General features: G+C 52.6%; 1 protein-coding gene across 1 annotated transcript in view; it reads right to left on the bottom strand.

Annotated features, from left to right (window-relative positions):
* Window positions 1–12,776: 12,776 nt before the first annotated feature.
* Window positions 12,777–26,335, bottom strand: part of ST14 (ST14 transmembrane serine protease matriptase) — a 37,779-nt gene continuing 24,220 nt past the window's right edge. Inside the window, exons 8-19 of the mRNA XM_052662372.1 lie at window positions 22,916–23,055; window positions 22,644–22,741; window positions 21,939–22,048; window positions 21,727–21,857; window positions 20,107–20,211; window positions 19,786–19,896; window positions 19,576–19,689; window positions 19,238–19,360; window positions 18,357–18,543; window positions 13,491–13,765; window positions 13,077–13,213; window positions 12,777–12,938 (exon numbers count right to left, since the gene is read on the bottom strand). Of these exons, the coding sequence (XP_052518332.1) occupies window positions 12,777–12,938; window positions 13,077–13,213; window positions 13,491–13,765; window positions 18,357–18,543; window positions 19,238–19,360; window positions 19,576–19,689; window positions 19,786–19,896; window positions 20,107–20,211; window positions 21,727–21,857; window positions 21,939–22,048; window positions 22,644–22,741; window positions 22,916–23,055 (1,693 nt within the window). The remainder of the gene's footprint in view (window positions 12,939–13,076; window positions 13,214–13,490; window positions 13,766–18,356; window positions 18,544–19,237; window positions 19,361–19,575; window positions 19,690–19,785; window positions 19,897–20,106; window positions 20,212–21,726; window positions 21,858–21,938; window positions 22,049–22,643; window positions 22,742–22,915; window positions 23,056–26,335) is intronic.

Raw genomic sequence — 26,335 nt, 5'->3', positions numbered from 1 at the left:
CATATTTGGCTTCACTTGGTGACAGCACCCGTAGCTAAGTTATTTGGCATGTTTGACTTTGAACAGTAACAAAAATGGTTTTGGATTTTATTTCCTAAAAATGTATACAATGTCGAAACTTTACATTTTATATACTAGTATCTGGCTATTAGTATTTTACAGGAACCATGGTTCTTGGTGACTACATATATATATATATATATATATTTTTGTGACTTTTTTGTATACTAAGTGCCGTTTTCAATGTTACAATCATTTTTAGAGTTATTGTAATCAATGTGAATATCATGTTTTTTCAAATCTGTTCTGAGCCTATAGTGTTTGCTTTGTGAATATATATGTGTATTGTATATATTCTGTATAGTTACATTGTACTGAAATATTAGCTTGTTTGATATAAGGAAAGTATGTATTGAGTACTTTTTGCTAGTTTGGTTGTTCAATCTTTTCTAAAAAGGTTTAATCTTTTTAAAAAGCAAAAACTTTAAACTGGCCTTTATTACATGGTCACAAATAAAGTTGCAGTTAGAAGGGATGGGCAGGGGAAAAAATAGTTTTGAGTGTCTTTGAATAGAAACAAGACTAAGTTTTTAAGTTTTGTTTGGTTTCCTTCCTCCCTTCATTAAAATATCTTATTAATGCTTTATGGAGTAAAACTTCCTGCTGTTGTCATTTACTGTTGGCTGGAAGGAAGAATTGCTGCTGCTGCTGATTGAGGTCAAGTGTATAAGAAAAGTCATCAGAGTAATGCGTTTCTTAAGTAAGCATCCGTTGAGTGTGTACAGACCAGAGAATGCTCTCTGAGACAGCACACATCAGCTTCCTGGGCAGCTAAGAAAAGAGTTCATGAACACCATCCCTGAAATCAAAAGGAATATACAGGAGGCTAATAAAGAGTCATCAAATCCCAGAGCAACCGAGCCAGGTATCTTGTCGGGGCTGCTTTCCTGAGTGCTGGGCTGCGTTTTTCTGAGCCTGTGTCTTATTGATTAGAGACCTGTTGGTGATACTTCCATAATATCTTACAACCAAGGAGTAGAGATAGTACTTCCTGGGGAAAGCTGCTCGTCGCATAGGTGAGGAGCCTGCGCAAGCCCTGAAGGAAGGCCTTCCTAACTGTAGGTTCCTCTTGCTATGGACTTTGACAGTGAGTGGTCTGCAGAGTGAGAGTAACAGGCAGGGGAAATGTTCACTGAACCCAAGTACCAAGATCACTTCAGTTCTGGGAGGAAATGGGTAAACTTTTAAGAAGCATTTTCTGTCATTCAGCAAGTGTGTTGAGTATTTTTAACAACAGTTTTAAACTACTCAAGGTCAACAAACTGCTGGGGTCCTCAGTAGCCCCAGCCAAGGGTGATCTCTACAAACGCAGAAGGCAGCATCCATAGAATCATGCCCTATAGTTTATTAGAGACTAGAAAGATTGCTTCTGGAGAATGATACTTAATGTGATAACCAAAGGTGTGTGTATCCTTGGCATATGGCCCAGGGATTAATAGCTGCTTTTCTGAACAGAATGTTCTAAGTACTAACCCTGAGAGATCTGCAGACATACTGAGAGTTTCAGTGGGCTATACTTGCCCATAAACATCAAGTCCCAAAGTGTAACATCATTCCCTTTCCACGTGGGTAAACTTTTATACAGACGGGAAAACTAGGACGGGACAGTCAATCCAGAAAGAGCTTCCTCATCAGCAAAATGATGAGAACTAGGGTTTAAACAGCCATGGAGAGGAGGGGGAAGGCCATTTTATTAAACGCTTGGTTCATTTACTTAGATTCTTATACCAAAAACACTGAATTTCTGTACCCACCCATTTTGTAGATAAGTCACTGCAGAGGCTGTGGGCAGAACTGTCTTTAGAATCCTGTCGGGCTTCCATGCAGCCCCACACCCTTCTGTCTGTTCTTCCCTATGTTTGTTTGTTTTCCACACCTAACATTTCTGGCCCCCTTTGGCTGAAGTCTAAATGACTGAATAAGTGAACGAGTGAGTCTCATTGACTAAAGAACCTGAGCATCCACACATACCCACGGCCTCTGGTAAGCCTGGCCATCTAGAGATCCTTGGGAAGGCTGCTTTAAAACAGAAGAAAAGGTCACACCAAATAGAGCTCCACTCGTCCACTCTAACTGAGGGGCCGGGGCACATGTGCTGTCTGGGGTTCAGGCGTCACTTGGGCATATGGCAGGACTTGTGTGCATGATTGATAACTTGTCCAGAAATAATTCTTGATTGCAAACAAGTCTACCTGCAGGATGATCAAAGATTCCTTCTCAGTATGTGTTACAGTTTATAAAAGGCTAGCACTGTGAGTGACTTGGTCTTCAAAGCCCCAATGACATAATAACAAACATGTGACCTGCACAGATAGTTGGCACCCTTCCTACCCACTGTGAAAAGGCATAAGGTCCACCCTGAAACCTCCAGGCACCCACAGGGCTGGAGCCCGAGAGGTGTTGAGTTGACAGCTCTGTGCTCTGCCAGGCCCAGTGATGGGCAGAGACGCCAAGAACTTGACCCAGCCAGTGCCAGCATCTGTTCTTTGGGGCAGTAGCATTTGGGGAGAATCCCTTGAGCAGTGCTGGCAGAAAACGTGAGTTCAGTTACACAAGTGGGTGATTCTGTCTTTCGTGCCAGGGCCTAGTTCTGAAGGAGAATCAGGTTAACTTACTCTAATGATGTATAACAATTGCACATGACATTGTCCTGTGTAAACTTTTGTAATACAGGTGCTTTTACCTAGCTAAATACCACCTCTGGACTATCCTTCCCACTCCTGCTGATAATAACCATCTTATTATTTTCTCCATCCCTACTTCTGGTACTTAATTGGAGCCTTTGTTATTGCTGGCCTAGCAACTAAAACAGCCCTGTCTCCTGCCAGGCCCACTCTGGTCCATCCTTCCCATTTCTGCTGGAGTCATCTTTTAGTTGGGCCACTGCCATACTTCAAATCTGCCTTCCTTTCTCTTGGGAAATGTCCCAGCGTGCTGAACTTGGCTAGCTGTAATTGGACTTCACAGCACAGATCAGGCTTCACCTCCTCTCAGAACCCACCCCTCAGCCCCCACTCGCATCTTCCTCCACTTTGGGGATGCAGTCCCTCCTGTTTATTCCCCTAGCATATTTTGTTTAGCTCCCAACAAGCCACATCTCAATCACATCATCTTGTAATCTACTTCATAGGGTGGTTGTGAGAATTAAAATGAATTACAACCGTGCCTAGTGTGTATATCAGTCAGTTCAGTAGCTCAGTCGTGTCCGACTCTGCGACCCCATGAACCGCAGCACACCAGGCCTCACTGTCCATCACGAACTCCCAGAGTTCACCCAAACTCATGTCCATTGAGTCGGTGACACCATCCAACCATCTCATCCTCGGTCGGCCCCTTCTCCTGCCCTCAATCTTTCCCAGCATCAGGGTCTTTTCAATTGAGTCAGCTCTTCGCATCAGGTGGCCAAAGTACTGGAGTTTCAGCTTCAACATCAGTCCTTCTAAAGAACACCCAGGACACACAGTGTGTATATAGTAGCCACTGGGTGTATATACACCCAGTGTGTATATAGTAGCCACTTAATAAGTCCTGTCTGTTTATTACTCATGTGTCTCCCTCAGCTGACTTAATTCTTGACATCGGGGACTGTGTCTTCTATTTGTATATCCCCTGCAGTGCCAGGCACATAGTAAAACTCAGAAAATGTCAAATGAATCATTGAATGTCCCAGGAGATGCTCACAGGTAACCTTATGCTCACCAGGGAACTTTTTAGGACAGAATACCAAGAATCATGTCACCTGTTAGCTTGCCTCCATTCCCACTTCACCATATACATCAGAAGCCTACTCATCCTTAAGTGAAGGTCTGAAATGTGAGGCTGTACGCAGTTTAATCCCTAAGTCGTGTCCGACTGCAGCCCCATGGACTGTAGCCCACCAAGCTCCTTGGTCTGTGGGATTTCCCAGGCAACAAGTATAACTTCAGATCTAATCCTCAGAACGACTGCCATCAGCCTGACCAGAATGTCCGCACGTTATCTGAAACGCTGGTCCTGCCGTCTCTATCCCCTCAGGGTTTACTCATCCATCAAGTCCACAGCCGCACTGGCTTGGGACTTGCCTGTCCGGTTCACAAAGTGTCCGATGCTTGTATTACAGTGGTAATTGAGGATTCAAAAGCAGTCCGTTAGATTCAGTGCCATTAGGACAGGGCCCTTACCCGTCTCTCGTACTAAGGTGTCCTCGGGGCCAGGGTTGACTGAATGAAGCCTCAGACCTTAGGAATGAACAGTTTCTGAACTGAAGAATTATAGAAATAAAACTAATAGAGATATAACTGCCCTCAGAGACCCACCAGAGCATGTGCTCTGCAGATTTGGAGGGCTCAGAGAGGACATGTTGGGGAGGGGCCCTCCCTGTCTAGAGGCCTAGTAGAGATGTGGGGGCGGGGTGGGTGGGGCACAGGAAACACCACTGAGCGTGGAAGGTGGCGTGTCCACGGGTGACGGTGGTTCAGCACCCCTGAAAGGACTTGAGTGTTGGAAAGCAGACTCGGGTCAGATCAGAGGAAGGAGGTCTTTTAAGAACCTGAGCTAATCCGGTAGGAAATAGAGAAGCATCACACATTTTGAGGCAGAGAAACAGCTCAATCAGAGCTGGCTCTAGAAAGAGGAACACACGTGGAGTAGGTTAGAGGGCTTACAGGCTGAGCTGCAATCACAGAAGAGTTACATCAGTAGTTCAGGAAAGCAGTCAGAGGAGGGTGCCCTGAGGGGCGAGAGCAGGGGTCTAGGGAGGCTTTGATGAGACGTCGGCCTGGGACCTGAAGACTCGTGTCACCTCTGGACAGTGGACAAGATGCTCTCTTTCAAGCCCTCGCAGTGCTGCTTCCTTGAGCTTGTCAGGTTCTCAGCCAGATTCCCCTTGTTTCTGAGGAGGGACTTTGTATCCTAGACAGTAAGAGTCAGGCAGAGTTCCAAGCTGGGTTCCAGAGCTGAGCTCAGAGTGAAGGTGAGGAGAGGTTTAAGAATAGTCCTGCAAGAAAAGTTACGTAGCTGGGCGGCTCTTTTCTAGCAGAGCCTGGCTTCTACTAAACCAGGTTGCTGGGGTTGAAAATTCCCCTTCGCTCTGCTTCTTACATTCCATCTACTTTCCTTCAACAGACTGCTGCACAGGGCGCTGCTCTAGGCACTGCAGACAGCATGGAACAGCAGAGCAGAAACCTTGCCCTCGTGGAGCTCATCATCGTGGTGGGGGAAGGGGTTTGTCCAACAATAAACAAGATGAAGTGTGGGAGTGGGCAGGGAGCAACTTTAGGTATGCTGGCCAAGGTGAGCAAATGGCCAGTAAGCCGGGTCCAAGCACATGAGGGCCAGGGCACTGCACACACACGGTCACCAAGGTCAAGGGTGCTGCCCGGCCTGTACAGGAAGGAGGCCGGGCTCCTCCCCACCTACTTCTCTCTGGGAAGAAGCCGATTAGCAAAGGCTGTGCCAGGAGATTATAAAGGGAAACTGAGTGTGGAGAACAGAGGCAGTTTGTTTCCACATGTGATGTCTTTTCCTGGACAAACTCAGAGGAAGTCTTTTTCCCCAACACAGGCCAAGGAACAGGTTGCTGGGAGTCAGAAACTGAGCTTAAAGGCCAGTCCTGGCAGCAACTGTAGATGTAACAACGTAGCTGAGCTCGTTCTCTAATCCAAATTTTTGACCTCTATCTAAGATGGCATTTAAGAGACCTGCCTGTGTCAGATACCCGGATGCAGCCTTTCCTGCAAAGATGGACTGCACACGGGCTCCTGTGCACACAGCCCAGAAACGAGGTGTAGACTACCAGCGTGTAATCCCCATTCACCCAGGAGATGGGAAGTGGCTTTTGTAATACAGTTGCTCTCCCCTCAAGAACCTCCTGACAGGTGAGCAGACATGCGTAACTGCCCAGGACAATCTTACGTGCCTCCTGAAGAGGTACAAGACGGAGGTCTAGGGCAAGGCAGAGGCTTAAAAGCAGGAGCAGGCACTAATTCATGCAGTCCTGCTGAGTACGTGCCAGGTGCAGCCATGCACAATTCCTAGCCAGAGTTGGGGTTCCGCAGCACCCCCAGCCTCCCAGGTACGACCGTATGACATCTGTGAGAGCTCACATCCACTGTCTGACATGGCAGGGCTTTCCACAGATCAGCCCTGGAGAAGGCCTCGCTTTGCCTTGCACGTTGGAAGTGCCACAAAGCAAATATATAGACATAAAACACACACAAAGGACAGACAAGTGAAGAAGGCAGGGTTCTCTACTTCAGTCAGGATCCATCTACAGCTCTGGTCTCCCTATGTCTTTGGAGAGCTGCTGTGACCAGGAGTCCTGCCTATCCAGCACTCCCCCAGGGCTGCTGCCAGGCCCTCCCTCCTGGGGCCCCAAGCCTGCAGCCCTGAAACACGTGAGGCCAGAAGCCCTTTCGTGCCCCCACTGGAGCTGACACCGCCCCTCCCCCCGCCCCCACTGCCACTACTTCCTTTCTGTCAGCAACAGCCACCATTCCAGAGCGAAACAGTCCTGGCAGTGTACTTGCCTCTGTTTGCAGGTACCAGGTGTGGAAGGCTTTTCCCCAGCGTGCTGAATCCCTTCCCACCTGGCTCTCACTCAGTCACTAGTTAACCCTGGCGCTCATGTGTGCATCAGTGGATTTTTTGGCTCCTCTTCCACCATAAAGTGTAGGCTGAAATGAGGGTGGAGGTGTGAACAGAGCCAAGAGCAAAGGAAAAACCCAGCAGCTCAGTATGCCCAGCAACCCCCAGGCTCCAGTGGGAGCCAAATGCCCCCACCACCCAGGCCCAGCCCACAGCGCCTGGGCTCCAGCACCTTGGAATGCAGGCCTCTCCCTGACTGCCCACATGTCACTCCCAAGTACATTACATAAGCATAATCTGTTTTCAGCGTAGACTTGAAAGTTTGGTCCTTGCTTCCCAGAATTTATCTATAATGCAGTCCCATGAATAATCCAAGCACAAATAGAAGGGGCTCACTAATCCCAAGGAGAATGAGAAGTATGTAGGGAGGTCAAGTCTGAACATAATTCAGACTGAGTCCAAGATAATGTTAAGCTAGGATGACAGGAACATGTGGTGACAAACGTGCTTAAGACCTTTCCAGAGCCAAAGCCTCATCTGTGAGTCGCTGGGCACTGGTACCTTTTCCGTGAAACCATCAGCTCTGCCTCCTGCCTCTTGACTTTCTTCCCCTCCCCTGACAGACACACAAGACAGGTGTACGGGCAGCTGAGCCGCTTACCTCCCCGGGCCTCACTTTCCTCCCCAGTTACCATGGATGCAGCCCTGGCCCCCCACAGCCTGGAGCAGGCCTGGCACACGCTGAGAGGTCAGTGAGTGTCCTCGGAAAGATTCGCTGAGGAGGGACAAATGCACACCCTGGAAAAGGGTTCATAAGATTATCTGGTCACAGCTTTAAAAAATAGGTGTAACACCTGTAACGTGTAACCTCAGCACACTTCCTGCCTCTCACTTTCACCCTCAGCGATGGACCACAGCTGACTGCGAGCTGCTCACGGAGGAGCAAAGCTCCTCGGCAACTTCCCCAGACCTTGTTATGAACACGACTGAGAAGCCAGAAAACAGTCCCAGAGAGAAAAGCCTGACAGGACCATTTCCACGTATTGTCTGTGCTCTCAGTCGTGTCCAACCCTTTGTGACCCCACGGACTGTAGCCCACCAGGCTCCTCGGCCTGTGGGATTCTCCAGGCAAGAATACTGGAGTGGGTTGCCATTCCCTTTTCCAGAGGATCTTCCCAAACACAGATACATTAAGTGGGATGAAATAAATCCATGCCTTGTAAAAGCTGACCCAAGGAGCTTCTGTGGGCCCTCTACTCATCCCCCCTCCACCCCAAGAAGAAAGAAAAGAGGATACTGCATCCCCATGATCGTGACGATGATCCCAACCCCCCTGGGCCTCCCGTAAACTTGCTCCGGCTTAGGAGTCTGCCAAGAAAGGCGGCACCACGTGCAGAGGTAGCAGTCCAGCGCCTGCCAGCCTCCAGGATGGTGGGTTTCCCGTGGGGACCACTGCCCATGAAGTTCACATCCTGGAGTGAGTGGCCTGGAAGAGGACACGCAGCACGACCCCCCCACCCCACCCCCGCCAGAAAGCTGCCTCCACAGGGGCGCACACATTGTGTTCCCCCACTTGGCAACACAGGATTCTGTCTGTTGGAACACAGGGATGCGAAAGACTCACCATGAATTGGGTGGGAGAGGGTCGTGGAGAGAAGCTGCCCACCACACCTTCCTTCTGGATGTGGCTGCTTCAGCCTCTGCACCTGTGACGTGCAGAGCATGGGCGCCCTCTGTTGCCCTCACCTAGAATGAGCCCCAGGGTGGAAGAATCTTGGCCTTTAACCCAAACTATATATATGTACACATGTGTTTGGCTGCACCACATGCCACGGCTAAGTTCACCACGTCTTAGCTGTGGCACATGGAATCTCTTAGCTGCAGTGTGTGGGATCTAGTTCCCTGACCAGGGATTGAACTTGGGCCCCTTGCAAACACAGAGCCTTTAGACCATGAGGGAAATTCCAAACTTACAAAATATTTATTAAGCCTAATCAAAAGGCTTGTGTTTACAATAGATACCCAGTGAGACAATTCAGACTGTTAACCACTCACATATTTTTCAAAAGCCCTTAAACTAGAATGAGGTGGACTGTCTTTTCAGCTCCAGGTCCTAGTGAAAGTCCCTGTCATTTGTGACCAGAAGTACTTCTGTCACCTCACACATGCTCATTTCGTGGCTCGCCCTTTGGGAGAATCTTGAGAAAGGGGATTTCCTGGACTCAGCTGGCTTTCCGTCAGCCCTCCTTTTCCAGGCTCTCCTCCAAGCCCAGGTGCCCCATCACTTTTGGCCTCTGTTCCTTTTGCTCCAGCTTCCCCCAGCGCTCAGCAGATATGGCTCCAGGGAGGAAAGTGGGACAAGAAGAATTGATCCTTCTGAATCACAGGTCAGAACATGTTGTTCAGCTGCCCACAGACAAGACCTCAAGGAAACATCTTCTCCCTCCAGTCCATGCTAGCCTCAGTCAGGGGGACAAGGGGAAAGCAGATGGTTTGGCCCCTGCGAGAGGGAAATACCCAGGGGCTGCCAGGGCTGGCCAAGGAAATGGGGATGGGAAAGATTTTAAAATGCTGCAGGAGTCCTTCCAGAGCCCAGCTAGCTCACTTTAACCGCGTCCACGCGTGCCTGAGCCAGGGAGCTGATCACCTGGCAAGAGGTCCCGGATCCTCGAGGCTTCAGGTGGGGAGTGCCTTGCTCCTGGAAGGCAGTGCAGGACGTTACTACACAGTGGCTGGAATTCATCCTTCCTCTTCTCTTTCTACTTCTTTTTAAATGTAGTTGTTCTTTTCTTTTTTAAAAAAATATAATAATGGCCACATCAGGTCATAGTCATTTCTCGGCCTTTTGGCTAAGATCAAGTGTAGTACGGGGGCTTCCCGGGTGACTGCCAGTGCAGGAGATGCAAGAGACTCAGGTTTGATCCCTGGGTCAGGAATATCCCTGGAGAAGGGAATGGAAACCCACTCCAGGCTTCCCTTGTGGCTCAGCTGGTAAAGAATCCACCTGCAATTCTGGAGAGCTGAGTTCAATCCCTGGGTTGGGAAGATCCCCTGGAGAAGCGAAAGGCTACCCACTCGAGTATTCTGGCCTGGAGAATACTATACAGTCCATGGGAATGCAAAGAGTTGTACACAACTGCGCGCCTTTCACTTTCAGTTTCCTGTATCCCTGTTGGGAGTATTCCATGGGCAGATAGATGAGGTTGGCGGGCTAGTCCGTGGGATCGCAGAGAGTTGGACACGACCGAGCTGCTGAGGAGAGGACATGGGATCTTTCGTTGTGGTGTGTGGGCTCTAGAGCACGTGGGCTTAGTTGCCCCATTGCATGTGGGGTCTTAGTTCCACAACCAGGGATCAAACCCACATCCCCGGCATTGGAAGGCGAATTCTTAACCACTGGACCACGAGGGAAGTCTGGATTCCTCTTCTCTTTAGGAGGAACCTTGAACCAGATGCTCTGGTGAGGAAGCAGTGACGGAATACACACGCAGCACTCAGCACACGATGCCCTTTGTTGCTGACCCCTCCTAGATACCACGGGAGTAGCTGATCAACCGGACCCTCCCCCGCACAGACAGCAGCGGGAGGCATACAGACGTCTCAATGACTTCTAACAGTCGGCAGGGCAGGTGTGTGGACGTGGGTGTCCTGGTACCTGGAAGTCTGTCTCCCAATATGTTAAGCAGGTTCCTACCCACCAGACCTTTGAGTTTCTTTCCAGCTGTGAGATTGAATGGAGGTGTCCTCCCAGTTCTAAAATTCAGGCAGTTGTTATCCCACCAAGTAACAGCGGGGGAGGCACAGAACCGTCCTGACAGGCACCCGGAAAAGCCGCCAACATAGGCCCAGGAGACAGGTGGTCAGATCCGGGGACCCCACACCTCCCAGGAACGTGAACCCCCAACCTACTACTGCCTGTTTCCCCTGTCATGAAGGGCACGGGCCGGCCCTCAGCAAAATCTTGTTGAATTGATGACTTCCTTCTCCAGCTCCCTCTGCTATCAGTAAGTTTGTTACCATCTTCTTGCAAGGCACGTGTTTCAAACATAGATTTCAATTTTCTCTAGTCTGTACACATTTTTCCTGCCCTATTAGTTATCTGGACAGTACTTAGGTTATCCAGTTCAAAGAGATATTGGATGCCTTGTTTACTCTGGGAGCTGGTGGTCCCTGACAGGAGAGAGGGAGAGGGGAGAGATGGAGAGATCTTCCCCACCCTTCTCTCTGGACCTGGTCCTTCTCGCCCACCCCACCCCAGCCTCCTTCCCCAGCCCCCCTCCCCACCCCCACCACATGCAGCTCTTTGGAAAAAGAGCACAGGTTAAGGGGAGAAGAGTTTCCTTTTCGAGTTAAATAAGTCCATATGAAGTTCCAGCAGAGAGGTCTGGCGGAGAGACTGAGTTATTCTGGACCACAGGGGTATGGGCAGGGAAAATGCTGATAACCTCAAGGTGAAGGAAGCATGTAGTGGAGGGGAGCACAGAGCCAAGGGGAAGGGCGAGCTGGGCTTGCACCCCAGGAAAATACACAGCCCTCCTGCTGGAAGGTTCTGAGACAATGGAACAAACAAAGAATGGGGTTGATTCCACCTCGCCTGGAAACAGTCTGGACCCTGACTTTTTAGGAAACAGCTGGAGGTGACGGCAAAGGGCAGACTGAACACAGTCGCCCACATGCAGGCGCAGGGCATGATGACATGGGAGTGTGAACCCTCTGAAGAAGGAGAGGGGGAAACAGATGATGGCACTGACTGAAATCCTCAGAGCTGGGGTTTTTTCACCAAAATGCAGTCATTGCCATAGGTATGTCAGACCCTGAAGCAATTAGTGTGATGTCAAGTGCTAATCTGAGAGTCAAGGCTGCTCTTTCCTCAGCATCTCTCTTGCAGTGGGGAGTGGGGGGTGGGGGGGTGGGGGTGGTGCAGACAGCCTGAACTTGAAGACAACCCAAACCCAGGCCTCCCCTCAGGCATAGCCTGCTTGCTCCTGCTTTTCCTGATGTTGTCAGAGTCAGCTTGCCCTCCTTCCATCCACCATGAGCTCAGTCAGCTAGTCCCGGGGAGGAGGCTGGCCACCCCGCAGGCCTAGAGGAAGGGCCACTCACTCAAAACCTCTGACAATGTCCCTCCCCAGCGTCAGTGCCCATGTTTGTTATCTTGTGCAAGAACTCTTCAGACCACCTTCTAGGTAATCCCAGGATATAAATGCAGGTGATAAATATTTAAATTCTGCTCTGGGGTTTGATCTCACATCTGAGTGGTATCTGGTGGCTTTCCAAGCTCTGTTCCTGATTGCCACCCTAAGGAATCCCAGACCAGCAACCAGGTACCTGACCTGCCAGCATGTCCCCACCTGCTTCTAACAGACAATTTCCCCCTCCCTCCCTCCGCCAACCACCTTTACAGGGCAAGAGGAGACGCCTGAGGGCTGGTACAAACCCAGGAGCATCCTCAGCACCTGAGACTTTGCTGAGGCTCCCATCCTGGGGTGCTACACACCCTCCCCCCACCCTCCTGTCTGGGGAGCCTCAGGTAAGGGCAGAAACATAGACCCCTGCTGGCCCTGGGGAGGTCACAGGGCACTGTGGTCCCTGCTCTCAGCCCAACCCTTTAGGATCTGGGCTGAGGGGAATTTAAACCCAATTTCTTGCTGCTGGAGCTAGAAGAGCCCATCAAGTCCAGTAAGAAAAACAATTACCTAAAAAGAAATAAAGCGTTTTACTCATACACACAAATACACACAGTGAACCCCACCCTTGGAGCCGGTAAGACATTCTGATCCTGGACCCGGCTGACGTTCAGGGCCTTCGGGCCTGAGCTTCCTGAAGACTGTGATCCTGGGGGTGCCACCAGCCCCACCAAGGGGTCCCAGAGGCCACACGACAGCTGCTCCCGTGCTCCAGGCAGATCCAAGCGAAGCAGAACAGCTTGGAGAGGGGAGGTTCCGTCCTCTAACGCGCCTCCCGGCACAGCCGGGTCCTCCCCATCCCAACGCCACCCCCATTTCCGAGGCTGAGTGGGGAGGCCCCCTCATCCGCAGTCTCGGGGATCAGTTCACAGTCTGGGTTCCGGGGCCCGAGGCGGGGGCGTGCGGAGGAATCCCGTCCTCGGCCGGCAGGTGTGCACCTGGGGTGACTGCGCCTGGGCCTCGCATCTATACCCCGATCTGCGCTTTAATCCAGTCCCGGAACACAGGGAGCCTCGTGTACACGCCGGGTTTGTTCCTCTGCGCGCAGCCCTCGCCCCAGCTCACCACGCCGGCCTGAAACATCCGCCCATCCGCCTCTGGGCTGGACAAGGGGCCCCCGGAGTCGCCCTGCAGAGAGAGCAGGCCTTGGCACGGCGTGCCCCGACCCTGGTCGCCACCTCCACCCCGCGCCCACCATGCCAGCCCCGCCCACGCCCCAAGTCCCCGCTTATCCCCCCGCCCCCTGCGTCCCTGCCCCACGCCCACCTGGCAGGCGTCCACGCCACCGCTGAGGTAGCCCACGCAAATCATGCGTGGGGTGATCTGCTGCGGCAGCAGGTGCTCGCAAGTCGTCTGGTTGATGACCCGGATCTCGCCCTTCTGCAGGATCATAGCTCCCTGGCCTGCGGAGGAGAAAGGGCGGACATGGGCAGCTTGCCAAGCCAGGCCGCGGAGGCAGGATCCGGGTCCAGGGCTCGCGGAGCCGGGTGGGATGCTGCGCAGCCGGACACAGTGGTCAGGGTGTCCTGACCATCGGGGGGGTGGGGGTGGAAAGGTGGGGGGGAGGGGTGGGGGCAATCCTCGGAAGGCGTGTGGGAAAGGAAGGGACAGAAGGACAGCCACGAAGCCCCCGAATCCCACAGCAGTGCGGTTGTGAGCAGACCCTCGGCCCCCACTCACCTGCTTCCTGCGTGTGGCCCCAGCCAGTGACCCAGATGGCCTTGCCGGCGGGGAAGGTGTGGTCGGCCGCGGGCAGGCAGATGGGCCGGATGGTGGCGCTGTACTCCACCGGCCGGTCCAGCTGCAGCAGCGCAATGTCGTAGTCGAAGGTGAAGTCGTTGAAAAACGGGTGCTTGATGATCCGCTGCAGCCCGCGCTCCTGCACCCCCGGGGCGTTGCGCTTGCTCTGGTCATGCAGGCCCAGGAAGGCCGTCCACATGCTGTGCTCCGAGTACCTGCAAGGAGCAGCGAGGGCCCGAGAGGGAGGCCTGAGCCAGGACCCCAGCCAGATGCCCTGCCCCAAGCCTGTGCCCACTCGGAGACCATGCTCAGAGGCCTCCCTCCCTGCTGCCCTCTCTCAATACACTTTTATCTCACTACTAAAAATATCTCGCTTCTTATTAATCTACCCTTCCTGCCAGGAGAGATTCTTGAGAGTCCCTTGGACAGCAACGAGATCAAACTAATCAATCCCATAGGAAATCAACCCTGAATATTCACTGGAAGGACTGATGCTGAAGCTGAAGCTCCAATACTTTGACCCCCTGATGCAAACAACTGACTCATTGGAAAAGACCCTGATGCTGGGAAAGATTCCATGCAGGAGGAAAAGGGGACAACAGAGGATGAGGTGGTTGGATGGCATCATCGATTCAATGGACATGAACTTGGGCAAACTCTGAGAGATGGTGAGGGACAGGGGGCCCTGCGTGCTGCAGTCCATGGGGTCTCAGAGACACAGACATGGCAACTCAACAACAGTAAGCAGGATAAAAATAGCACATCAATCCAAGTACTTCTCTAGCGCAGCGGTACATATTTTAAGTACCAAATGAGCTGAAAAGTAGCTGGAACTTTGTCTCCCAGGTTTGTGGATGGTGGCAGAAGGGTGCAGCAATTCTCACCACTGCACGTAGGAGAACTGAACCCATAAGGACAAGACCCTGCTGTTGCTGGGAGACGGGGAGATGCTGGCAGCAGAGGCGGAAGAAGAGGAGAACCCGCTCTGGGAAGACCCCCTGGAAGAGGGCGTAGCAGCCCACTCCAGTATGCTGGAGAACCCCCATGGACAGAAGTGCCTGGCAGCTACACTCCGTAAGGCCTCAAAGAGTCAGACCCGTCTTAGCGACTAAACAATAAAACATACCAACAGGGGAAATACCTTTATAATGGAGAAACCTGGTGGACATCACCCTAACCAAGTAATCAGACTTTTCTCCAAACTGTCCTCCATTGATGGGGACTCGTGTACTTCTTGAACACACGTCAGCTGTGTGGCGTTTCCTGACCAAAAAAATGTTGAACCTAACTCTCCTCATGAAGCAACAACCAGGAAAAGCCACATCGAGAGACGTTCTGCACGACAGCAGCTGGGACTTTTCAAAAATGCAACGCCATTAAAAAAAAAAAAAATTAAAAGGCTGGGAGAGACTATTCTAGACTTAAAAGAGACTAGCATTATAAAGCAACTATTCTCCAATTAAAAAAAAAAAAAAACCTAATGACTAAAACAAAGCATATCCCTTGACTGGATCCTAGACTTTTAAAAAAATCTATAAATACCAGGAGAATTGGAGGAATCTGAAATCAGGCCACATTGCCAGTTAACACTGCTATGTCAGGCCGCTCGTTTCTGGGTGTAATAACTATGGTGGTGACGTGGGAGGATTTCCTTGTTCCTGCGGACACCAGCGGCTGTACTTAGGACAGAAGCGCCATGATGGCTGCACCTAACTGGGAAATGGCTCAGAAGGGTGTATGTGAATGTCTCGGGAATCACAGCTGAGATGTGACCCGTGTGCTGGAGCCCACAGATGAGTACAGTGTCTGAGAGAAGAAGGAATCTGAGAAGACGTCCGTGTCAGTCAGCAGTGAGGACCTGGAACTTCCAGAAGACAAAGAAGAGAAAAGGAAGCAGGGGGAAGAAGAGACAAAGTGTGAAAGCCCCCGCAAGGCCATGAAGAACGCTGGTCATGCCGAGGCAGCTGGTGATGCTGCGTGCCGCACCGTCACACGCACATTGGGCTGGATGGCAGACAGGGAAGGTCACGCATCAAGAGGTAACTCAGCGACAGGTTAGACAGCACAGCAGCACGAAACACCTGCGGTAAACCCTGGCCATTCCATTGAGACCTAAGCAGAGGTCGACCAGTCAACCAGAACAAGCACTCTTCCAGAGGCTGACATGCTAAGTCATCTTATCCCTAGACACCCCATCAAGGTGGTCATGGGCCACTGACTCTACCCAGTGCTCTAGCCCGTGCTCTTGACACATGAAGCTACCTCTCAGGAACAGCCTGGGGTCACCTGCTGACTTAGAAACGTGTGCAAAGTACCTGCACTTCAGGTCCTAGGCGCACTTCACCCCTGCCTGTCCCTGCTCACAGCCCTGCCTTTATCTGGAAGGTCTGAGTCAACTGGTCCAGTGACAAACACCCTCACGTTTCAACACCAGACCAGACACCCTGCCCACATAGGCACTCCCTAGCAGTCACTCTCCCCAGCCTTCAGGAGAGCTCTAACGCCACACACTGGGCCCTCAACAGCCTCTCCCCAGCTCTGTGCACGCATGTGTGCACATGTGTGTATGTGTGTACCCTGTCCCCCTACCCCAGGACATGTGGAAGAGCAGGGACCAAGTCTAATTCAGCTTTGTCTTCCCATGCCAGTGATAACAATGGGTTTTGAGTGCATTCACTGACAGAAGGAAGACTGCTGAGCAGAAGAGGAAGGAAAAGGAAATGAGAAATGAAAAGATGAAGCAGGGGAACGAGGGCCCAGGGGCAGGTTCTCAGGAGGCACTTCCCAGCTCACCCGGCCGACGGGGCTGCAAGGGGACTGCGGGAACCGAGGGTGTGCGCAGTGCCCAGATCTTGGCTTCTTCTCAGGGGAATACCTAGCTCTGGGGCTGGGCCAGAAAAATACAAGATGAGCCTGGAGCACCAAGTAGTGTCAGCAGGGAGGCGGCTCAGAAGAACAAAAGAAGGGAGAACATGTCAAAGGGAGCCGGGAGCCAGCCGGGAGAGTTCCCAGTGGCCAGCTTCAAAACAATCAAGTAACAGCACACAACACGGTACCAGATTACAACCCAAAATACACACACAAGTCCCTGCACACAGAAATAGATGATTAAATAAACACATGGGAGAGAAGGGACAAATCCTCCTTACAGAACAATGCCAGACTGACTCACTTCCAAAGAATAGAGACCAGAAGAAGAAGATCCAGGCAGGGAGGGGAGGAAACTGGCATCAGCCTCTGAACCAGATGACCAAGACGAGCATCACCAGCGATCAGCCACGGTGACATCATTTACCTGCTGATACGACATGACTGTCTTCCCAACACTCGTAACCCCAGGCTAACCATGAGAACAACGTCAGCAGCCACTGGCCTTCAGACAATTCAGGTCACGAAAAACACAGAGAGACGACTGAGAAACCGTCCTAGACAGAGGACACTGGGGAGACAGGGCAGCAGACACTGAGGGGGCACCTGGAAGGACTCTTGCTGCAGAAAGGAGGCTGGTATGAAACGCGTATGGTATTAAACGCTCGTATGGCACCTGGGGTGGGGGGGGGGGTGCGGGAGTGGAGCCCTGGGGCAGCCCCGAGGCGAGTTTCTAGGACAGAACTGTGAGTTTCTCGGAGTTGACAAACGCAGAACGATAACAGCAAGGGGAAATATGTGTGGGGGGTGGTATAGTGAATTCTGTCCTGTCTTTGCAAGTTGTCCACATTCCAAAATGATAAGTTCATTCTAAACTTTCTTCAGTAGGCTCCCACCACCCCGAGAAGAAAGCAGCTCATGTCTGCCCAGAGTGGTATGGAGTGTGCTAGTGAGAAGACAGGCCATGCTTCACCTGCCTAGCCATGCCCAGCGACCACCACGGATCCCAAGCCCCCACAGGCCTCCAGTGACCCCTCCAGCACGTGCACTAGTCAGGCCTCGCCATCTGGACACAGGCCTACTTCCTGCTGAGGGCCCCGTCTGTCCCGAAAGTCCACGGTGCTCCTTCTCTCTCTTTGCAAAAGGGTGACCGTGCCAGCCTGGGTCCCCTCCACCCGCAGCTGCCCAGGGCTGGAAGGCTGGCCGGCTGGCAGGGAGGGCCTGAGGGAGGGGGGCCCTCTAAGCCCTCAGTCTCACTCCCGCAGCCGATGGCCAGAGGGCTTGGGCGGGCTGGACCCAAGTCACAAAGAGCCCCAGCCCTGGGCCACCTGCTCCCGCTAAGCCGCCCTGAGAGGCCAGCTTGGCCCAGTGATGTGCTTGGTGACCCTCCCCGAGGTGGGTTCGGGTCTGCATGGGTGCCAGCATGGGCTCAGCGCTTCATTGTCACCCTTGTGTTTCCTTCTCACACCTCTCAGCCTACAAATCACAGTATCACCATGAGCCCCCAGGAGCCCCAGGCTCAGAAAACTTGCCCATGGCAGCCTGGCAGCCTAGAGCTGGGCCGTGCATCTGAGGGCCCCAAGCGGGGCTCCCTGTAGACACTGACCGCTCAGGCTCAGGAATCCACACTCCAGGGCTATGGTCTGGTTCTGCAGCTTAAGAGCTGTACAACCTCAGACAAATATCCTTACCTCTCTGATCCTCTGCTTCTGTAAGATGGGCACATATGAGACCTGCCCGCCTGGCTTTTAGAAGAGGCACTGAGTCCCGCCAGACAAGCAGGGGCACCCACTAAACATTTAGTGTCCCACCCCTCCAGTCCTGCTCCTGCCTCACCCAGGCAGGCCGCACAGACACAGGGCCTTTCCACCTCAGGAAACATACAGGGGCCCCACTCAGCGCCCTGAAGGGGCCTCCCGGCTCCTGCCTGTGACCCACCTGAATCCTCTGTCGTCGACAAAGCAGTGTGCAGCGGATACCATCCAGCTGGGGGAGATGAGAGAGGCCCCGCACAAGTGGCCGTGGCCGAGGGCGTGGAGGCTCACCTGCCAGGGCCACTCGCCTTGGTCCGAATTCTCACCTCCGACGACCCGGGACTGCCTGGTGAACGACCGCCGCCCACAGTCTGGAAGAGGCACAGGCGGGAGTCACCGGGTGGGAGTGGGGGCAGGGGCAGCCTGCTAGACCAGCCTCCTGGCCCCTCTCCCTGCCCCTGGACTCAAAACCCTCACTCCCCACCCCTGGGCTCCTGCACAGGTGCCATTGCGGGCCTTCAGACCTCTGCTGGTTTGCTGAGATTTAATTTGGATGTCATTTGCCTAGATATCCTCACTGAGTGCTGAAGGACACAGCTCTCAGAGACAAGAGCGATGGGTGATGGAAAGTCAGGATGGTCCAGCTCTGCACACACTGAACCTGTGGCCAGCGCTTCTGAAATATGCAAAGGGCTGCAAATATGGGCAGGCTGCAGACAGAACCCTGCCCAGGGGTCCAGGAGCTGTGCTCTTTCTCCTCCAGGTAACATGGAGAAGGCCGGCCTTGCCCCCATGGCCAGGTCTACAAAGCAGGAGTCAGCCCAGCACCGCAGCCCGGCCCACAAAGGCCTGACATACTAGCTGCCCTGGGTCTTGCCTCTAGGGTCAGAGCTGCCGGCAAGGCAGTGCCTGGGTGCCAGTCAGCAAAGTCATCCTTTCCTCCAGGCAGACACATCCTCTTCCGGGGGCAGAGCTGGGTGAGTGAGGCCCTGGCATGATTTCTGCCTCTGTATGCGCCTTGCTCAGTGAACAACCTGCACAACTGTACGCAGCAGCCCTGCTCACCACAGTCCTTCTCGTCCGAGCCATCAGTACAGTCCTCGTTCCCGTCACACTGGGGGTTGCTCTTGTCCACACAGAGTCCGTTGAGGCAGTGGTAGGTGTGTTCCGTGCAGGTGACGGCTTTCACTGCTCCAGAAGGAGGACACAGGGGAGGCAATCCATTTATCTGAGGCACCCGACCTGATGCTCACCCACCTGTCGCCCCTCTCTTGGGCCTGCCCCACCCACCCACACTGACACCCACTCTCCTCCCGGCCCTTCTGGACGATTCTCTCCCAGCTGACACCCTTTCTCATCATGTTCCACGTTGAGTGACCATGGGAGGCGGGGCCCTGCCTCACCGTCTTGGCACCTGGCCTCATCGGACCCGTCGCCACAGTCGTCCTTCCTGTCACACTGCTGGCTCTGAGGGAGGCACTTCCCGTTGTCGCACTTGAAGGTATTGGGCGGGCAGCCTGGGGAGCACAAGGACTCAGCAGGGGCTCGAGGGCCAGCAGCGAGGCCACAGGGAGCTGGGCAGTGACCCCCGCCCCGACCCCGGCCACACTCACTGCAGCCCTCCTCGTCGCTGCCATCCTCACAGTCCCTCACGGAGTCACAGACCCAGAACAGGGGCTTGCAGAACTTGTCCTTGCACGTGAACTGGTAGGTGGCGTTGCACTCTGGAGGGGCGGAGAGGCAGCTGGATGCCAGGCTCACTCGGTACTCAGTCACTCGCCACGCCCCTGGGGATCCCATCCCGCCCGGTCGTGGAGGCTGACTCGCGGGCTGCAAAGGACAGGAACGACCCCCACCCCCACCTCAGGCCTTCCCGCTCGGGGTCGCAGCCAGAAGCCGGGCACACAGAGGGCAGAGGACGCCAGGGGACTCACTGCAGTCGAGCTCATCACTGTAGTCAGTGCAGTCGGCCCAGCCGTCACAGCGAAGTTCCTTCCGGATACACCGCCCCGTGTTACACATGAAACTGCCCGGGCACGCTGCAGGCGGAGGGTAGGCCTGAAGTCCACAGCCACCCCCATCACCACTGCAGGCTTCCCGACCTTGTGGCCAGCCACACTGGGCACCAGAGGAGGCCTCCCAGCCCAGCCCCCAGTACAGGGGAGTGAGGCTGCAGCTGGGGGCCCACTGAGCTGTGGCAAGGGGTTCCTACAACCGGTGGGACAGCCGGAGAGGGTGGGGAAGGCACTGGTTGTGGTCCCTTCCTGGCCCCCATGACCAATCCCTGGGAGGCCCCGGGCAGAGCGGAGAGAGGCCGGTGGGCGTGCACTGATTTCTACAGCCCCGTGTCCTTGGCCGGCCATGACCCCAAGCACCAGGCTCCCCATCAGCAACCTGGAGCAGCAGCCACTCGGCAGACAGATGACGTGCGTGTCCTCCCCCAGGCACCGGGAATCACTGGATCTCCTTAATTCTAAGGTGTTTCCACACTTGAACATTTCTGAAACTAGGATGTGTCTGACAACTGAGGTCATCGGGCAGATGACAAACTGAGAGGAACCTGTTTCCCTTTCTCTGCACAAGTAGCTTTGTCACTTACCAAAGGGGTTTGCTCATCTAATTACACTTTGGGTGGTGAGCCGCGCAGCTGAATGTGAAGTTAAATTTGGATGCTTGTGAGCAGTTAAACAGAGAAGGAAATGCCACCCCTACTCCAGTGTTCTCGCCTGGAGAATCCCAGGGATGGGGGAGCCTGGTAGGCTGCCATCTATGGAGTCGCACAGAGTCAGACATGACTGAAGTAACTTAGCAGCAGCAGCAGTGCAGTTAAAGTGTCTTCCAAAAGGTTATTCTATGATTTGTTATTGTTTACTAGCTAAGTCGTGTTCGACTCTGCGACTACATGGACGGCAGCCTGCCAGGCTTCTCTGCCCATGGGATTTCCCAGGCACGAATACCGCAGTGGGTTGCCATTTTCTTCTCCAGGGGATCTTCTCAGACCAGGGATTGAAACTGCATCTCCTGCACTGGCAGTTTCTTGACCACTGGTAGCCACCTGGGAAGCCCTATTCTATGATACAAGGTTGAAACAAACAAAAAGATCCCCCTGTGGACAGAGAAGAACTGATATTCACAGCAGACAGTGAAATTAAACGCCATGGAAACAGTTAAGATCTCTTCAGTAGAGATCTCACAATTTTCAGAACTAGGAGTGGTTCATGCGATGATCCATGCCCCAGTGTGCTCTGTCTCAAAAGCATGCTATTCATCTGGCAGCTGCTAAAAGTCCAGAGACAAGCACAGATTCTCAAAGTGGTGCAGAGCCAAAGGGACAGTGGCCCAAAGGCACTTTGAGTTCCCCGGCCTGAGGGGCTGCTCCCAGGGACCTAAGGGCACTGTTGGCTCTTTTTCCCTCAAAAAGCTACTGCAGTGACTGAGATGCCCCCTACGAGCTCTGGTGGCTCAGCGTCAGAGATGCTAATGAGATGCAGAACAGACAGCCAATCTCAGGTCGGCCCTCCAGCCAGGCCCCGCTTCCTGAGCGCGACACTCACGGTCACGGGCATCGAAGGACAGGAACTCCGCCAGGAATCCGGTGTCAGTGTAGGACTGGTCCGAGTGGAAGTGGACAGTGATTTTGTTGCTCCTGCTGCTGGTGACAAACTGTGGCCTCTCCCCACAGTACCTGGGGGCGGCGGGCAGCTCAGCAGAGGAAGAAGACTCACCTGGGGCTGGGGCACCCCACTCGCCCTCCCCCAACACTCACTTCTCCCCATTGATCTCCACGTAGTCCTTGGTGCAGGAGCCCACAGGGACATTGGGCTCCTGCAGGAAGAAGGCTTTGAAGCGCACCTTCACGTTTTTGTTGTTGGGCACCTACAGAGAGAGATGCGGCTGTGGGCCTGGCTCTGCACAGCCTCCCTCTTTCCTGAGCTGGGGGGGATGTGAGGGGGTTCTTCCCTCCCACCTGCCCGCCCACCCACCCGCCTGCAGGGCAGTGAGGACACGGCAGGAGGGATCTGGAAGGAAGACCTTCCCGACTCGCCAGCCACAGCACACACTGTGGTGTTCTAAAGAAGGCCGAGCAGTTCTCCCACATCACTGACTGGACGGCGCGCATTTCTAGCCGCCCAGTGAGCATGTCCTCCTCTGCACAGCACTCACTGTCCCCACAGCTCCTCTAGGAGGCCCCAGAGCGAGCCGCATCCCGGGGGTGGATCCTTCCGGCAGGCACCAGCCATAGGAGGAGGGGTTGAGCTTGGGCCTGAAGATGCTGCTTTGAAAACTGCCCCGCCCACAGCCTCCACACACACCCCTTGGGAGTGGCCAAAGGTGCTCATCGCTCTCTCTCCTGCCTCCCTGGAGCACCCCCGCCTCCGTCCTCCCTGGAGCACCCCCAACCGCTTCCTCTTTCCTCCCCCATCTACTGCTGAACCAGCTTCTCTAACCTCCCACAGCACACAGCCCCCACCTCAATGTGCCAGGTACAGTTGACATTGGGCGGGTAGTGGCCTGGATAGTAGGGGCTGTTAAATGTCCCCTGGGCTGCCCGCAAGTAGCCTCCACAGCCTGGAAGGAAAGGCAGAGAGACGCACGTGACGACTGAGGTCCCAGGAGGGTGAGGGGCCCCGAGGAGCTGGCCGGCCTCCCTCAAGCCTGGGCACCAGACGCCCACAGCTCAGGAGGGCCTGAGCTTCAAACCCCGTGGCCCCGAGGCCTGTCCCTGCCTGGGCCGCCCCTTACTGCTCATCCGGGGCAGCTGGAAGAACACAGCCTCGAAGCCGGGGTGCCTGCGCTCAGTGCTGGTCACCAGCGTGATGAGCAGGACGTTCTGGGAGGAGAGGAAGGTCAGGTTGTAGGAGGGAGGGTAGGTCCCACATAGCCTGCGGGGCAGAAGGGGGAGTGTTATGGGAGCCACAGAACCCCAGCAGAGGGTTCAAGGGTGGGGTCCCCCACCACCCTCGGCCCACCATTTAAGTAAAGATCTCCTCATAAGACTGTCTTTGTTTATAAACAACTCAGAAACACTGAATGCCTAATAATAGAGGACTCACTAAACAAACTATGGGCCAAATAATTGCAGCAGCAGTTAACAGCATAAACTGTTAACACTAACACTTACTAAGAATATACCAGGCACCATCCTTACTGCTTCTATATCCATTAACTCGGGTATTCATCACAACAACCATTAAATACTATTATCCGCATTTTACAGATAAGGAAACAGAGGTGAAACAGGTTAAATAGCTTGCCCAAGACTGCGAGCTGGTAAGTGGCAGGACTAAATGAAAAAACAGCCCATAGAATGGGAGATAATATTGGCAGGTGATACAACCCACAAGGGATTAATCTGCAAAATATACAAACAGCTCATGCAGCTCAATATCAAAAACAAACAAAAAAAATTTTTTTTAATCGGCAAAATATCTACATAGACACTTCTCCAAAGAAGACAGCAGCCCACCAGGCTCCACCGCCCCTGGGATTCTCCAGGCAAGAACACTGGATTGGGTTGCCATTGCCTTCTCTGATGCATGAAAGTGAAAAGTGAAAGTGAAGTCGCTCAGTCGTGTCCGACTCTTAGCAACCCCATGGACTGCAGCCTACCAGGCTCCTCCATCCATGGGATTTTCCAGGCAAGAGTACTGGAGTGGGTTGCCATTGCCTTCTCCAAAAGAAGACATAACACATGGCCAAAAAGCACATGAAAGGATACTCAACACAGCTAAATATTAGAGAAATGAAAATCAAAACTACAGTGAAGTATCAGCTCACACTGATCAGAATGGCCATCATCAAGAAGACTACAAACGAAAAACACTGGAGAAGGTATGGAGAAAAGAATCCTTCCCACACTACTGGTGGGAATGTAAATTGGTGCAGCTACTATGGAAAACAGTATGGAGCCCTTAAATAAACAAAAATAGAGCTACCACATGACCCAGCAATCTCACTCCTGGGCAAATATTCAGAAAAGATGAAAACCATAATTTGAAAAGATACATGCAACTGAAAGTTCGCAGCAGCACTATTTACAGGAGCCCCAATGTGGAAGCAACCCGAATATCCATTGACAGGTGAATGGATAAGGAAGACGCAGTATGCACATACAATGGAGTATGTACCCAGTCACAAAAAAGAACGAAATAATGCCATTTCCAGCAACATGGACCTAGAGACCATCACACGAAGTGAAGAAAATCAGACGGAGAAACAAAATACCCTATGCTATCACTTATGTGTTGAACCTAAAACAATTACACAAATGAACTTATCTATAAAACAGAAAGAGACTCCCAGATATAGAAAACCAACTTCTGGTTACCAAAGGGGGAAGGGAGGGAGGGATAAATTAAGAGGTTGGGATTCACAGATACACACCACTATATATAAAGTAATCAATGAGGACCTACTGCATAGCACTCTACGGGATACTCTGTAATAACCTATATAGGAACATAGTCTGAAAAAAGAATATAGATATGCATAACTGAATCACTTTTCTGTACACCTGAAACTAATACAACACTGTAAATCAACTACACTCCAATATAAAATAAAAAATATTTTCTAAATTTTTCAATGAGTAATAAGTCAATGAAGGAAAAAAAAATCTCTGCTCACCAGAAAAAAAGCAGCAGGACTGAATTTCAGACTCGTCACTTGGCACCGGAGCCCTCACTGCTAATAAATACGGCCTATGAGCTGACCGACACCAGCACCGTTAACAGTGACACAGACATGCCACTCATCTGGGAGGGCCATCATAACAGGCTTCATCTTTACAGAGCAGACAGTGCAGCCAAGTGTGGCACATACACCTACTTTTAAATAAATGCACAGATATACACAGAGCAAACAAAACCTGCAAGAAGGTACAACACATTTAACAGTGACCATTTCCAGATGTAAGATTATGAGTGGCTCTGCCCTCTCTGTGCACATCTGTTCTACCCTCCGCCTCTCAGGACCAGGTATGTACTGGCTGTACAGACGATCAGTCAGAGAAAGAGAAACCCAGCATGGAAGGGGTGTTTAGATAGAAGTCCTGGCTGCAAAGCTGTGGCAAGAAACCCAGCATGAAAGGGGTGTTTAGATAGAAGTCCTGGCTGCAAAGCTGTGGCAGCAGATGGCTCTCTCTGGGTTTCAGCCTGAAGTTTAGCCCCTTATTAATCACAAAACATCTGTCCAGCTCATTTCTATAGACAACAATCAAAGGCTCCGGTCCACTGAGTCCAAGGTGGCAGGGGGAGCTGAATGGAGGCAGTTCATCCCTACCTGCAGGCTCTCATTCACCTCAGCACCCCCCAGCAGGTGTATTATGCCTTTTTTTAACTTTTTAAAATAATTTATTTCATTTTACTTTGGGCTGCGCTAGGTCTTCGCTGCTTTGGCTTGGGCTTTCTCTAGCTTTGGAGAGCGGGACCTACTCCTTAGCTGTGGCGCACAGGCTTCTCCCTGCCGTGGCTTCTCTTGCGGCAGAGCATGGGCTCGAGCGCGCATGGGCCTCTGCAGTTGCAGCATGTGGCCTCAGTAGTTGCGACTCCTGGGCTCCAGAGCACAGCTCAACAGTTGTGGTGCACAGGTTTAGCTGCTCTGCTGCACGCGGTATCTTCCCAGACCAAGGATCGAACCCTAGTCTCCTGCATTCACAGATGGCTTCTTTAGCACTGAGCCACCACGGAAGCCTCCACGCCTTTTCTTAATTGAAGCGTAGTTGATTTACAGTGTTTCTGGTGTACAGGAAGGTGACTCAGTTATATATATATATTTTTTCTTTTGGATTCTTTTCCATTATAGGTAATTATAAGATATTTAATATAGTTCCCTGTGCTTATATATTTTATATACAGTGATGTGTATCTATTATGCCTTTTTATTTCCTATAATTCTGATGCTCTGATCCCTGGAGGCTTGCTAACTAACCCTGGAGAGGTAGCCTTCCCCCCGCTACCCCCCAGGGCTAGTCAATCCCTCGAGACAGTTAACATTTAGGCAAGACTTTTACATGCAGACTAACCGGAGCCCACACCCCAACACCTTCACTGTGGGGCTCTTCTGCTGGAGACCACTCTCTACCTCCCCTAATTACCCAGGTACCAGCCTGGGAGACGGTCCCAGGCTACGGAGCCTGCTGGAGTTATTCAAACCAACCCATCC

The sequence above is a fragment of the Budorcas taxicolor genome, chromosome 25 (genome assembly GCF_023091745.1).
Source record: "Budorcas taxicolor isolate Tak-1 chromosome 25, Takin1.1, whole genome shotgun sequence".
NCBI lineage: Eukaryota > Metazoa > Chordata > Mammalia > Artiodactyla > Bovidae > Budorcas > Budorcas taxicolor.
This window is presented reverse-complemented; position numbering and strand designations above follow the sequence as displayed.